Raw genomic sequence first — 16,905 nt, 5'->3', positions numbered from 1 at the left:
GAAGGCACAAGAAGTATTCTGAAATGTCGTGACAAAGAATAACATAAGTTGCTATCCATAAAAAGTGTTATGTATTCATGTTCTTCCAACTTTAAAATGCCTATCAAAGACTTAATTTTGTTTTAGTTAATGAATGTTGAGAAAATAAATAGCAATGATTACTGTTTATCAACGAGTCTGTATAGGATATTCACACATCGTCACTGTATGGAGTCATCAGATTGCCATGATCATATATTCTAGAGGGCACTTTATGCAAAAGAACGGCAAAGCCATCTCCTAAAGCCGTTATAGCTGCTTGACTTATAGGAGCGATTGCATTGTATTTTTCCAGATGCTCAATCGCAGCTTTACATCTCACGTGGGCATCTGGCCTGCACAACATCAAAGAACGGAGTTATTAGCCCCGTACAACGAAATAAACCACAGACATTAAATGGCTTCCCCAAAAGATGCCGTTACTGAACTCTCTTTACAAAGCCGGAGTACCAGCGTTTGCATCGCTATTCAATCGCGATAGGTTCATTGAACTTCACTATTAAATGTCATCACTGCGCGCGCGACAAGCACGTGCCGAGACTACAGTTAACCCTCTCAGAAAAAGCGGCTATTGTGTCGTCGTCTGCAGATACAATGAAGGTGCGGCCACGGTGATGGGTTTTTCTTCACGCAGTGTTAATTTTTGGGGAAGCGTCGGGTACAGGAATGTTTTCAATGACGTGTCTGGTCCCAGGTGCACGTGCTGGGACGCGGGGTCGTGTTGCCACCTGGAGCAGATGGCGTAGGCGTGCGCGTGGTTGTGTTACTTGCTCTAAGAATAGATTTGGCGGGAAAAGGCTCGTTTGCAGGCATGTCAAAGAAGACGCCAGACTCCATGTGCGAAGGCACTGCTGTTCCGTATCTCTTCTACAAACTAGCGTATACTACATCTGGTTGGTATCAATCCTCGATCAAAATACTTGCAATCATGTTTCCTGCTGAAATAAAGGTTGAGTGTTTCAGTTTTCAAGTAGAGTCTGGTTATTCAAGAAGAATGTTCGTAAATGTCTGCAACATGCTCATAACAAATGGGCCATGACATACCGTCACTTGACTTTCCATAATAGACAATCGTTCTCGCACTTTAGACCCTTACACGGGTCTTTTAAAAGGTTATTTTGAGAAATATGGTCATCTGAACATCATTATTAAACAACCATTAAACACAAGCATGTTTTTTTAAAAGGACGTAGTTCCGACAAAAGTATTAATTATTATTACATCCTTTTTGATACACTCCCAATGTCTTGTGTTTGACATGAGATTATCTACAAACCTTTGTGTGTTTGAATCCCAGATCATGATTCTTCCTTGTCACCAGTCACTATGTAACTAAAATAATGCTGATGCGATGTTAAATTTTAACTCACTCACTTCCTTGCCAGCACCATCCTGGTTTGTGCCACCAAAGAGGTAAAGGACTAAGCAATGCATAACTTCAGGCTTTCCTCACACATTAAGCTGACACACTAGGAATTAACTGAAACAGTGCTCAAATCCACATTATATGTCGGCTGTCTGTAAATAATGAAGTATGAACCAGACAATCCAGTGATTGATATCATGAGCATCAATCAACGCAAATGGGATATGATGACATGCATTAACTAAGTCAGCAAGCCTAACCACCTTACAACAAACATGGTTGCTCACACAATCTATGAGGAGAATAGAAAACGCCCCAGATGGCATTGCAGGACACTCCCCATATTAAGCATAAACCAGTTGAGCTAATAACAAACCTTGTGTTAGAAGTAACAAATGTGTTTATTCAATTAGCAATTACAAATGGAAAACAAAGAAGATATTGTGACAATAAACTTCAGTGAACATGTCTGTTTAAAAAAGATTTCCTGGTCCATGTTTCAATACTGATTCCAACCAAACAGCTGTTCATGACAACAGTTGTAACGTCACTGAAAAAGCATATCAAATAAATTACATTTACTGATAGAAATATACTGGGATGTATACATATGTAAATGAAAGACAATTTTGTATACTCCTAAAGTTAATATTGTCGTTCTAACGGATCTAGTACAGAGAGAACATGTTACACACATACCGTACATTACACTGGCTGAACAAACAGGTATCAAACAATATTCATAAAATAGATGATCCATGTATATATTAAGAGCAGTATTGAAAATTATTTTATTGATCAAAGACATTTATTGTAGTTATTGAAGTGACTAAAATATAAAGAAATTAACAAATGTATATACTCCATATTAAACAAGAGTTGAGCGATAATGTCAATCATGTCAAGACAGCCAACACCTCAGAGGCAACAGAAGCATACATGCGTAAACTAACAGAGCTGCTATATCCACATCTAAATGTTGAGGTACCTAGTGCGCTGTGTGAGTGAGTGAGTGAGTATGGTTTTACGCCGCTTTTAGCAATATTCCAGCAATATCACGGCGGAGGACACCAGAAATGGGCTTCACACATTGTACCCATGTCGGGAATCGAACCCGGGTCTTCTGCGTGACGAGCGAATGCTTTAACCACTAGGCTACCCGACCGCCCCTGTGCGCTGTGTGAAACAGAACTTGATTTATGTTATTATGGGACATTAACTGTTCGATGGATAGAAATCTTAAATTCTGAGTTAGAATAGTGTTGTTTGAAGTACCAAGACTGTCAATCTGCCCAAGCCTAGTTGCCTTGTAATAAGTTTGAAACCCACCTAGCACTACCCATACATGGCAATATATCTTAATCCATACAAAGTTTCAATCAAAGTTAAAAAACAATGTTTGATGAGAAAGGTATTTCATTTTTCCACTATCAGAAACGGGGGTGACATAAATATTAACGCTGATGAATAGTGAGTGAGTATGGTTTTACGCCGCTTTTAGCAATATCCCAGCAATATCACGGCGGGGAACACCAGAAATGGGCTTCACACATTGTACCCATGTCGGGAATCGAACCCGGGTCTTCGGCGTGACGCACGAACGCTTTAACCACTAGGCTACCCGACCGCCCCTGATGAATACAATCACAGTTTATATACACATCAGCCCCAGTGAAGAGCAATATTTTAATATTCAAGGTGGCAGCTTTGCAAGAGAGGACACCAGGGTTTCAACAGTCCGAACACTGACCACATGAACAGAAAGGTTTCTGTGACTGCATTTTGATAACCGCGTGTTGGCAGCCTCATAGTTCTTTGATTTTGTTTGTTTGTTTGTTGTTTAACGCCCCACTCAGCAATATTCCAGCTATATGACGGCGGTCTGTAAGTAATCGAGTCTGGACCAGACAATCCAGTGATGGACAACATGAGCATCGATCCACGCAATTGGGATCAATGACATGCATCAACTAAGTCAGCAAGTCTGACCACCCGATCCCGTTAGTCGCCTCTTACGACAAGCATAGTAGGCTTAGTTATTTGAACTGAATGGGTTTCCTAGAATGTCTTGAGTGAGTGAGTATGGTTTTTACGTTGCTTTTAGCAATATTCCAGCAATATCATGATTAGGGACACCAGAAATGGGCTTCACACATTGTACCCATGTTGGGATTCGATCTCAGGTCTTCGGCGTGACGAGCAAACCCTTTAACCACTAGGCTACCCAACTGCCCTCGGTAGGTCATGAGGGAGTGTTAATTAGTAATAGTTCAGAAAACTATATCAAGCACCTGAATCATGAATAGAAAGTGCAGGACTAATTTGTGCGTGTTGCACAAGACTGAAAACAAAGATTGCAAACATTCTACAGTAATTTTCTATAAAGATGTGCACCATCACCAAAGACAAAATGACAGGAAGGATTTGAAACCAAAGACGTATCCCTTGTTGGATATTTCTACCTGTAATGGTGAGTGTCGCACTTGTTACACCTTATGTCCTTGTCAAGTGGCCAACGATGTTGGGTGTTTGCATGTCAAGATACATTGCCATCCGATTACGCCTCAACTAATGAGATTTGTGTGTCATCCTGTCAACAGATTGACAGGTCAGATCACTGTATGAGCTCTGCATCCTGAGAGTGAGTTATTTTCTTATTGTAGGAACTGAGAGGGCTTTCCCTGGTGGGTTTTGTATTTGCACAACTAATTTAAGCAGCCTTTCAAGCAACTGTAACATCCAGTAAAAAAATGGTCAAATTTGATTTGAAGCAACTCCTGCATCAGGAGCAAAGGATTAATGGATTGATGGGAGTTACTAAATGGTTACTACATGTACACTCCAGCCTACTGAAATGTCGGAGCTTAAGGCAATCACAAAGCAATTATCTTACTGAATTACACTGACTGTTGTTTGTCTTTGTCCTCAAAACTACCAACTGTATTTCATCTTTGGCATGATTGACTCTAAGCTTAAAAGATTGTTTTAGTAACTAGGGTTTATTCAAGACAGCCAAGGACATGAAGTCTTCATAACTAAGGTTAATGGTTCCACTCATGGCTGTGTCTCGTTGCTTGAAGGCGTCGGTCAGGGACTTCAGCATCACACAGGCTTGGATGAAGTTATCAAGGGTCAGCTGCCTTCGCGCCTGAATATCAAATCTGTAGACGATCATGTTGACGAAGTTCATAGACAAATTATACCCCATCTGACTGAATGCTGCAACAGAGGTAATTGGATCATCATTAGGACTGGTACATGAGGTGATACTGATAGAATAGCTGCTCAACACCGTCTTTAAATGCCTCTGACATGATATATGGCGGTGGTCTGTAAATAATCGAGTCTGGACCAGACAATCCAGTGATTAATATCATGAGCATCGATCCACGCAATTGGGAACGATGACATGCATCAACCAAGTCAGCAAGCCTGACCACCCCATCCCATTAGTTGCCTTTTACGACAAGCATAGTCGCCTTTTATGGCAAGCATGGGTTGCTGAAGACCTATTCTACCCCGGATATCTTCACGGGTCAACTTAACAGGAAGCCCATGAACAGTCACAGATTCAGCTGATACAACCCACATGATAAACATGCTATTGGAGTGATTGGACAGCATTTCAGCATGTGTCATTGGAAAACATGTCTACTACTTATGTACTGCACATATACTGATAGACCAATAATCATATTCAGTGAATGCTGAACTATCGACAGGCTGATGCTGGCACAACTAAGGGCAGCAACATTGCATAGTGAATTGCAGCACTTTCAACTACCATATTTGACGCAATAAGCACCCTGCTCTAATAAACGCCCACAGCGATATTTGCTGATATATTGGCTAGTGAACAATCCCAATTAGCACTCCTTACGATTGATCAATGTTCACAAGACTTATTTATTTGTGTATAATACGCACTCGTGTGGTATATGCACCCTTAATTATGAGCAATTAATTTCTGGAATATATATCTGTCGTGTATAATAAGCACCAACTTTTCTTTTGCATCATATCAGGCTGTCAGCATTAACTACGAAATTTACGATCTTTCAACTGTTTTTCTCTCAAAAATTATATTCTAATAAGAGCCCCCTATTTCTAATTTTGAGAGCGCCCCGGGTGCTTATTACGGCGAATATGGTACTGGTCCACGTTTTTATACATGCTAGAATGAATGGCCTGTACAAGCTGCATACACATCATGCATTTCGTCATTGGGATTCCTCAGAATACATTCACAGAAAATAATGGCGAAATAGTGTAACATCATGAGTAGATTGTGAGAAAATAGTGCCAAGGCACCTGGATATGCAGTCATTGTTTTGAAATGTCAACTAAGACACTTAATATACAGTTGCTGTCGGCACTGATATTCAAACGATTTTTGCATAAATACTCAAGACTTAAAAGAAACACTGAACTTTAATGATTTAAAAAAATTATGATGTCAACTTAAGGAGAAACATACATGCCAAAGTTCAACTCTCACAGACAAATCTTTTGTTATTTTGTTGTCTAACACCACACTCAGCAATATTCCAGCTATATGATGGCGGTCTGTAAATAATTGAGCTGGGACAAGAAAATACAGTGAGCGACATCATAAAGGTTTGTGTCATTCTGAGAATGGTCAGTAACAAATGTCATTGTCATAGATTTTCTGTTTTTCTGCCAAAATCACAGCAAAAAACAACAAAGTGATCCAGTACACAGCTAATCCCATTCCACTTCTACTCAATGAAATTAATTTAGAATGCATTTGTTTTTTATCTCAACCATGTTATATTTTTACTAGATACATACACACATTACTGTTGAAACTTCCTAAAGCCTCTCAAAGACCTGTTTCATGACATGCAACTGTTATTTGATATTAACATCACAAATCTTATCTAGTCAGAAAACAAAGCAGTCTATATTCATTCCAATATATCCTGTTATAATTTGTAGTATATGCTAGAAAACAGCATTCCGAAAAGATATGCATAGTCCCCAACCAAACTTCCTCCGAAACAAAAGTGGAAACTACAAAGTCATACCATTTTCATCCTGAGACACCCATTTGCCCCCCAACATGATAATACTTTAATTTGGATTTCTTATTTGTCATTTTTACAGTTAATTATTCACCTTTGCCCTTTATCTTTCAAGAAATGTTTATTATCATTAGCCATGGTGGGTATCCTAAAAAATATAAATAGACATATGCATATCCCTGATTGTGATAGTGTATCTCACAAAATTCTTAACTACATTCTTTAACACAATATTTATAACATAAGTAGCAATTTAATTTTCCCCATTATGATGGATTTTTTTACAATGAATTTGATCAATGAGGAAAACTTAATGTTGCAATAAACTTCAGTGGTTTATGATTGTGTACCTGTCGTGATCCGAATGATAAGGATGATTTTCTTAATATTATTTAAACTGACAGAGAAATGATATTTTGTAATTATAAGCTGGCATTGTCCCTGCGAATGGCTGGCTTATTTCTTTAGTTTCTTTCAATAGTTTCTAGTAGTTTCCTTTTTTCCAGTGATTGATGTTGGTATGGAGTATTTTGGTTTGTCGTAGCCAGGAGGGTCATAATGCTGTTATATTTGTACATTTTAGCATGTATGTATATTTTGTACATATAAGCATGTATATATATTAACTAATCTAATGACGGGAGTCACGGGACCCTGAAAAGTTGATGTAAAGAATAAAGTGCTTGTTATTCATAAACAAATGTCACATAGTCATTATCTGTCATGTTTCGTTTTGCATGCATGGAAAGTTGTCAAGGGAGTCAAGTTGTCAATTTTTCCTTAGGGGTTTCTAATAGACCGAATGGCCATTAATGGATTTTACAATGTGGCTGCTTTGGTAGATTAGATTCTAACCTCCTGGACAAATTAGGGTGTCATTATTGGTGGGAACAAGCATGTGAAATTTCAGCATCAATGATCTTGAGATCACATTTATAGTGAGAGGATGCAGATTTGGGAGAATTTAGGAACATGGTCAAAGTGAAAAGTTCAAACAAAATTAAAAATATTGTGAAAACAGAACATATATATTGAGTTCCATTACTAACTACACATGCACCAAAGTTCATGATTTGCCAAAAATATCTTTTTCAATAGGGAGCCATATTGAAAATCAAATTCCAACGTCTTCAACACATTGGTGTGTTATCACTCAGCTTGTTTGGACCTGTGGTTCTCAGAAGACATTTATGACGGATGCACACGACACCAGCAAAACAGGGCACTACATAAAGCTCACTTGATTTGAGTCAGGTGAGCTTAGAAGTATCACAATACACATCATATTGTGACTGTGATGTGGTCATTTGCTTTGATAATTAACAGAATGGTACCAGTCCAATGTCATAACTTTTACTTAAAAGGTCTCATAACTTGAAGACCCTGTAATACAGTGTGCTGGAGTAAACTAACAAAAGGGAGATAAGCCTGCATGTAGTGTCAATGAGATTATAGAGAATACCGGTAGCTTCTTCAACAAAACGTTGAAACTGATTATTAATAACATTGTCCCGTTAGGCCATACATATTTCTTTGGTTGGTTTATGGATCTGCCAATCTTAAACATTGAAAATTCAGAAATATAATGAAATCAGAATGATAAGTGTTTCTGATACCGTGGACGACTAAGATCCCTTTGACAATATAAATGACTTTGAAATGTCCCTGTCAGATTTTAGATTTATGTTATTAATAAGTACCCAAACCGAGCCAAGATTTTAAAACTTGTGTATCACCGATCCAAATCAATCTTTTATTTTTAGAGTAGTAGCAGTAGTTACATAACTAGAAGTACAATTACAGGCTACAAAATGCAAAATGACTACAAAAGGTTCCTACAATATTCAAAGGGTGCCCACCTCATGTTAGCTTAGGAAGTTGCTGTGCTAAATGCTTTTAGTGGCTGTCAGAAGTTCATGTGAAGTATTATGGTGTCAACAAACTGCTTGATCATGTAGAGCACCATATTTTTTTCAAAGCTGTTGTCAGTGATTCCATAATTCAGATCAACAACACACTCACCCCATGTCGCTTTACTCAATATATTGGCCAACCCCAGGGAGTTTGAAATTGCATTCGGTTCAAAATTCAATTTCAAATTCAGGCAAACTAGCTGTACAGTGAAAACACAGTATCCATCTCCTAAGTACAAATACCGTATTCGACGTAATAAGCGCCCAGGGCGTTCTCAAAATTAGAAATAGGGGGCTCTTATTAGAATGTTATTTTGGTGAAAAATTCAGAGTTGAAAGATACATTTCATGGTGTATGCTGACAGCCTGAAATGTTTATGTGCGACAGATATATTTTTCCAGAATTAAATGCCCATAATTAAGGGTGCATATAACACACGAGTGCGTATTTTCCGCGAATCAATAGGTCTTGTGCTAATAGGAGTGCTAATTGGGATTGTTCACCATGCCAATATCTTAGCAAATGTCGCCGTGGGCGCTTATTACGTCGAATACATTTTGTGTCAACTCGGACCCCTCACACAACAACCTAGCAATGAAATTTTTCACCATCAAAATGTCCGGATTTGCTTGAGAGAGAAAGGGATTCAGAGAGGAGAGGTGGAAAGGACAGGGAGAATGATGTCCTCCATTAACACTACAACGTCCAAAGTAGATATGAGATGTCACCTGAACATGCTGAAAGTTATGCCATGCCTCTGAATGGAATAGTACGAGGTCCATTGACTCACCACTGTGAAGTTCCTGGGCTTCAATAGCTCCTGAGCGATTACCATCAAATCTTTCAAAGACCGATCTCCACTGCTGGATGTAGTTCCACAAGGCACTGAATTCATTCATGTCAATGGTTCCGCTCATATCACGGTCAAACATGCCTGGAAATAGATAGATCATGTTCACAGTATAAGCATAGAGAACTGACAGAAAGTAAAAAAAATGGTAAGCACATTTGAATCCAACATTCCTACAGAAATCACTGATAAGGTGAGTTTCAGATTGACAGGAGCCTACAGTAGTGTGTGATGAGACAATGAGACAACCCACTTATCAGGAGCCTTCAGTAGAGTGTGATGAGACAATGAGACAACCCACTTATCAGAAGTCTACAGTAGTGTGTGATGAGACAATGAGACAACCCACTTATCAGGAGCCTACAGTAGTGTGTGATGAGACAACGCACTTATCAGGAGCATACAGTAGAGTGTGATGAGACAATGAGACAACCTACAGTAGTGTGTGATGAGACAGTGAGACAACCCACTTATCAGGAGCTACAGCAGTGTGTAATGAGACAATAAGACAACCTACAGTAGTGTGTAATGAGACAACCCACTTTTCAGGAGCTACAGCAGTGTGTAATGAGACAACCTACAGTAGTGTATAATGAGACAATGAGACAACCCACTTATCAGGAGCCTTCAGTAGAGTGTGATGAGACAATGAGACAACCCACTTATCAGAAGTCTACAGTAGTGTGTGATGAGACAATGAGACAACCCACTTATCAGGAGCCTACAGTAGAGTGTGATGAGACAACCCACTTATCAGGAGCCTACAGTAGTGTGTGATGAGACAACGCACTTATCAGGAGCATACAGTAGAGTGTGATGAGACAATGAGACAACCCACTTATCAGGAGCCTACAGTAGTGTGTAATGAGACAATGAGACAACCTACAGTAGTGTGTGATGAGACAGTGAGACAACCCACTTATCAGGAGCTACAGCAGTGTGTAATGAGACAATGAGACAACCTACAGTAGTGTGTAATGAGACAATGAGACAACCCACTTATCAGGAGCCTACAGTAGTGTGTAATGAGACAATGAGACAACCTACAGTAGTGTGTGATGAGACAATGAGACAACCCACTTATCAGGAGCTACAGCAGTGTGTAATGAGACAATGAGACAACCTACAGTAGTGTGTAATGAGACAATGAGACAACCCACTTATCAGGAGCTACAGCAGTGTGTAATGAGACAATAAGACAACCTACAGTAGTGTGTAATGAGACAACCCACTTATCAGGAGCTACAGCAGTGTGTAATGAGACAACCTACAGTAGTGTATAATGAGACAATGAGACAACCCACTTATCAGGAGCTACAGCAGTGTGTAATGAGACAATGAGACAACCTACAGTAGTGTGTAATGAGACAACCCACTTATCAGGAGCTACAGCAGTGTGTAATGAGACAATGAGACAACCTACAGTAGTGTGTAATGAGACAGTGAGACAACCCACTTATCAGGAGCCTACAGTAGTGTGTGATGAGACAACCCACTTATCAGGAGCCTACAGTAGAGTGTGATGAGACAATGAGACAACCTACTTATCAGGAGCCGACAGTAGAGTGTGATGAGACAATCTACTTATCAGGAGCCTACAGTAGTGTGTGATGAGACAACCCACTTATCAGGAGCCTACAGTAGAGTGTGATGAGACAATGAGACAACCTACTTATCAGGAGCCGACAGCAGAGTGTGATGAGACAATCTACTTATCAGGAGCCTACAGTAGTGTGTGATGAGACAACCCACTTATCAGGAGCCTACAGTAGAGTGTGATGAGACAATGAGACAACCTACTTATCAGGAGCCGACAGCAGAGTGTGATGAGACAATCTACTTATCAGGAGCCTACAGTAGAATGTGATGAGACAACGCACTTATCAGGAGCCTACAGTAGTGTGTGATGAGACAACCTACTTATCATGAGCCGACACGTTTCTGGGTTGAACTGGCTCCAGTTGCCATTCATGAGGGCTTGCTGCAGTTCCAGTGCTGTGATCTTGCCTGACCTATCTCGGTCAACTGACAAGAACCACTGGTGCACCTGGGGGTCCATGCCGGGGGGAGCAGCAAAACCTGAAACACAACAAGCATTGTGAATCACAATCAACATAAACGACATCTACAGAAAAAAAATCAAATCAGGTGACAGTAAATAATAGCTGCAACTCAACAAATTCTACTGTCAAGCTGTGTTGTGGAGTATTTTCACACTGACAGCAACAGCAGCCACAAGTTACTAATCAAGCCTGTATCATACTAGTTATATGTGATTAAAGTGTAAGGAGGGCTCACATTCAAACTAAATGCACCTGTTGTAGAGAACAGGAACTACAGTAAACTATGGTTATAACAAACTCAAAGGGACCACTAAATTTAGTTTGTTATAACTGTTGTACGTTATAAGCATATATACAGCATATATACTGCAAATGTCTGGGACATAAAGAAACAGTTTATGTCCGTCTATTCATTATAAGCATGCTCGTCATAAACATAGTTTTATATTTTTGGGGGTAAGGAACCCACCGACTCTAAATTTTTCTTTCTTGCAGATAGCCGCATTGTCAGTTAGTTTATTTGTTATCATCACCTTTTTATAAGTTTATTTGTTATCATCACCTTTTTATAATAAACATATGAATTTACCGTTGTAAACTAGTAAAAGAGATACATAATCGGTCTTTGTTGATCTCGAAGCCGAACATGAATAGCCTCCCTTGACAATTGTCCGTGTTGTAAGTGGTAGAATTTTTATTGTTACAAGGGGCTTTATCTTAACAAATGGCAGTCTTTTGAGCACAGATTATGTGCATAAAGTATCCCTGAGGCATTCTGCATTAAAAAAAGTGAATCTGGCTTTGTTTTTTCCTCCTCCACCCCTTGACTTTGGGCTGAAAACTCCGTAATCATAAAAATACAAAAAGCCTGTAAAAATGTATTATGAACTATTATTTTGTCAACTTAAAGTAACTTTCCCTGACTTTAAAACTGATTAGAATTCACAAATGTGTAAAGACTAAAGCAGAACTCACTTCTACTAATATTGCAAAACTAGGTCATGGGCTCATTAACTTACCTGAGTTACTCTTGTCATGACACTAGTTACCGAAAGAGTTTGAGGTTCATATGGCCCACAATATTATGACTGGATTATAGGGCTGAGATGACAAACCAACAATGTGATTCGATACATATCACAATACCTTGTTCACAATCCAATATGTATCACAATACTTGCACATGCTCTTATCTGTGGTGTGTAAGCCGTCTTTTTCATAGAAAGGATGGCCAAATACCTCGTATTTGACAATTTACAGTTGGTAGTGTAAAATATGGTGCAATGGATAAAAATATTTAGGTTTTCACTACTAGCTTTCTACTAATAACTGTTTGGTGTAACAGTTATTACAGCAAACATATAACGTATGTGTCGATATGTTTTACTTGGTGCGCCACCGTGATCAATACTTGTATCTAGAAGTAAAAAATCACGTTCCACCGATGCATCGGTGAATCGTCCCACAACTACTAAATTAATGTGTGATATTGGAAGAGTGAGTGAGTATGGTTTTACGCCGCTTTTAGCAATATTCCAGCAATATAACGGCGGGGGACACCAGAAATGGGCTTCACATAATGTACCCATGTCGGGATTCGAGCCCGGGTCTTCGGCGTGACGAGCAAACGCTTTAACCACTAGGCTACCCGACCGCCCTGATATTGGAAGAAGCAGAGTGGGTGCTATGGCCTCATTTAATTTGAAGTAAGTTTATTGCAGTGACTATTTTTTTGCAAAATTTGAATGAAATTGAGTTGCTGATGACGCTATTCAAACTTCACTTCTTGATAATAGGCCGATCTACATGGGCAAGTTTTGTTTAGATGATTGATAAATGTTCTCAAGTTGGTCCAAAATGAATCATAAACTTGCACCAGGTCATGCATTTCATAGCCGGCAAAGTGTGAGGTGCACGTGTGAAAGTCTCAGGGAACATATTTCGTGTGCTACATGCAGGGCGACTCACACACATCTTTCATAATACCTTTAACAAAACAATGTTTTTAAGCATTTTATGTGCTATAAATGTTGGACATGGTTTAAGTAGGCTAGAGCACTTGGACCCTAGTGTCTACTTGTTGAAATGGTTAGTTAGAGTGATCGGTGCTCCACGTCTTGGATTCTAACTAACAATTTCAACAATTAGACAGGAGGTCCTTGTGCTCTAACCTATAATAAAGTTACACTACAGATGGAAAGATGAAAATAAAACATATTCCAACATTTCATTAAGAATATTGTTAAATTCAGGGACCATCATAGTTTGACCAATGACAACGAGCAATGTGACTAGCTCCATTTTTCTCAAATACGAAAACAATCAAGACAGCTTCAGATTGTAATTTGAGTGAACTCCCTTTTCCGAAAAAACCACTGATGATAGTATAGCCAATTTCTTTATCATCAGAGATTGCTGTATAAAAATATCATAGGATAAGGGTTACAGAGAGGGTTGTGAAAAACATGGACAAGACTTTAACCTCGGTAATGCTCCCCTATCATTAATAACCAATCTCTTAAAAAGTACTTCATTACAGTACAATTTGCCTGTTGATTACCTGCAGGTGCACCACCCCCGTATGCGGGCTGTCCTGGGGCTCCATAGCCTCCTGGAGGCTGAGCACCACCCCCATATCCTGGTTGCCCTGGGGCTTGGTACCCGCCAGGTCGTTGCTGTTGTGGCGGCTGCTGTTGCTGATATTGTGGGGCACCGTATCCCCCTGGGGGGCCCTGCAACAGGACATCAATTCTTACAAAAGTGAGACAGTAATGTAATTGATGATAAACATTATTGACGATAACTGCATGTTTCAATTGAATTCATATCACAAAGGTAAAGTCATCAATATCCCATGTAATCCCCTGCTGATATGTCATATTTCATTAATACCACTCAAAGACTTTTGTCCTATAGCCTGTATGTATAAGTGACAATACAAAAACCTCTCAAACTGTTGTACGCCTGATGTGCATATCACGTTTCATGAAGAAATATTGAAGTTCATGATAATCACTACCCACATCTGAACCTAATCCTAACAAGCCTGATAAATTTGCATGGATTTTCATGGAGAAATAATGGAAGGTTTATGTGTTTGTACTTGAAACAAAACATATCCTCATTTGAACCTGTTGCCATGGAAATGCAAACATTTATCACTACAAAACTTCCTCCTGAATAGCAAAAGGCACCGCTTCAGCTTTTGTCTGATGTGCATACAAAGCTTCACAAAGAAATATTTAAATATTTAAAAATGAAATGTGACAGATGGACTGAGCCAGTTTCTCTATCCAACGAGATACTTTTATACTAAAAAATCAAAATCCACTCAAGTGGAAATAGTTGTGTGCTACAGGCACTTTGACTTTGATTCACTGACTAGTGCCAAGCTGCATGCCTGCAATGCTGAATAAAGCACATGAATGGTTTGCAAGTTTTTATGTTTAGTTTACTAAAAATATCCTTCAGTGAGTTAGTTGTGTGGGGTTACCCTACAACCAAAATTAAATTTTGGATGTATGTTCAACAGCATCCCTGCAAACACATGAACGTCGCTCCCTATGCTAGAATTAATGACATAATGTAATGTAATGTAGATATATAACATATGTTCAGCCATAGCGAGTGAAAGAGTTTATGCCATTCGAGCGCGTGTGCTTTCACTTTCTTTAGACTAAACACGCCTTTTAGTATAAACCAAAGGGAGATGACTCTTGTTTGGGAAAAGCGTACACACGATGCAAACATCTTCAAACGAAAAGGCTTCTCCCAAAAGTCCGCATAATAGACCTCGACTTATAATATGTGATTATGGCATAGCTTGTTGTTGAAAATTGACTGTCTAGATTGATAAAGAGCTCTTGTGACTTCTCATTGATAAAATATTACAGGAATGCGTTCACTTCCTACTAAGCCCCGAGCATCGGGTCGGTTTAACTTAGAACACAGTTAGGAGAGTCGTTTAGAGATAACACGGAACTACCCAAACGTTTGAACAACATTGAAAAACTGTTCCCAAAACAAATATACATTCATGACATCAAAATAGTGGACAACCACTCATTTGGTTACCTGTCCGTAAGGATACGCCATCTCGGTTGTGTGAAAAGATGTACAGGGTTCTTGAAACGAATAATGAATATGTGGGGTAAATACAAATCGTATTTCACAATAACGAATTCTTGTTCATAGATAACGGGCGCGGTCACACAATATTACTGTGTATACGTGCGATTTATGTAAACATTGTTTCTGTATCCGATGTTGTGAAATTCAGATATCAACTATCAGACATTCTGACGTCACAGAACCGACATGACGTCAATCCCTCGAGAGCAAGCTCCGGCTTAGTCAGTCAGTGATGTTTACAAATGTGATCATTGTATTTCTGTGTATAATTTGCAATCGACCACAGACAACAATTTAATATCTAAGATAAGGTATGTATATATATATGTCTTTGATAACACACACACACACACACACACACACACTCATACAGAGAGAGAGAGGTCTTCATAAATCATATATATAGTCTAACATATTATGAGTGCTTCAATCAATATTTTGCGGATTTCACATATACAATTTCACAATTACAGTGTTGAATAATTTGGCGTGAAAGAGGTAAATATGGGATACTTTCGAAGCATACTGACATGGCTTTCCTACCAAAACCTCATATATATTGAAATGGCAACTCAAATGCACAGATAACGTCATCTAATCCGTAACAAAGATACATTGTCAGTTTGGGTAAACAACTTTAATCCATTCAATCCATTTGAAGACAAAACGATGAATTGATTCCTATAATGATTTGCATTTTCACAAAAAGGTTTGTTGCCAGTAAATGTTTAATGTACATAAGCTCATGTTAATGTAGCGGCCATAAAATTTCTGAATCTCATGATGGGATTCGAACCTCGAACTTCCTGATCAGAGGTCGGACGGTTTGTCCACATGACCAAAGAGGTAAATCCCGTCAGCAAGCAGACAAGGTAAGGATGTTATATGTGGGATCACTCCACTCCCTGCTACATACTCCCCCGTCACAAGAAGGCATGTCTGGGGCTGCATCGTAGGGTACTGAGACTTATTTTGCTCAAATTTAATAACATGCTCAGCCCCATGTTGGGTGCCAATGTAGTGGCCATAAAATTTCCAAGTCCCATGATCGGATTCAAACCTCGGACCTTCTGATCAGAGGTCGGACGCCTTGTTCAGATGACCAAAGAGGTTAACCCTAAGCTGATAAGGTAAGGATGTCATCTGTGGGATGACGCCACGCCCTGCTACATTAAGTTTATAGTTTTCAACCCTTAAAAAAAGATAGCTTTATCACAGGGGCAGCTACAATATGCTTTATCCGTGCTGGAAATATTTGGTGTGACCAACGCAAGCTGCTGACCTGCCTTCCCACATCTTAGCATTGAAAACTACACTGAAGGGGACATCATATATTTCTTGCCACATAAAATTGAATAAATTCCCATAAAACTGGTCAAATGACAGAATTGTAGTTTTTTCTTTTCAACTTGACTTTATTCCCCAGCATGACAAGATAAGTACAGAAGTATGAGAAATGTGTGAAATGCCTGATACAAACACAATCATACCGCCCCG

At 39.2% G+C, this 16,905-nt stretch overlaps 1 protein-coding gene across 1 annotated transcript; it reads right to left on the bottom strand.

Moving 5' to 3' along the window:
* Nucleotides 1-1,793: 1,793 nt before the first annotated feature.
* On the bottom strand, nt 1,794-15,521 carry LOC139474141 (peflin-like). Its single transcript, XM_071257027.1, has 5 exons — nt 15,352-15,521; nt 13,838-14,009; nt 11,135-11,293; nt 9,155-9,298; nt 1,794-4,624 (listed from the first exon to the last, which is right to left on the bottom strand). Exons 1-5 carry the CDS (start codon nt 15,370-15,372, stop codon nt 4,398-4,400), a joined length of 723 nt encoding a protein of 240 aa, XP_071113128.1. The 5' UTR covers nt 15,373-15,521; the 3' UTR covers nt 1,794-4,397.
* Nucleotides 15,522-16,905: the final 1,384 nt, after the last annotated feature.

This window comes from Haliotis cracherodii, unplaced genomic scaffold, assembly GCF_022045235.1.
Source record: "Haliotis cracherodii isolate W230 unplaced genomic scaffold, xgHalCrac1.p SCAF_1, whole genome shotgun sequence".
Lineage (NCBI taxonomy): Eukaryota > Metazoa > Mollusca > Gastropoda > Lepetellida > Haliotidae > Haliotis > Haliotis cracherodii.
This window is presented reverse-complemented; position numbering and strand designations above follow the sequence as displayed.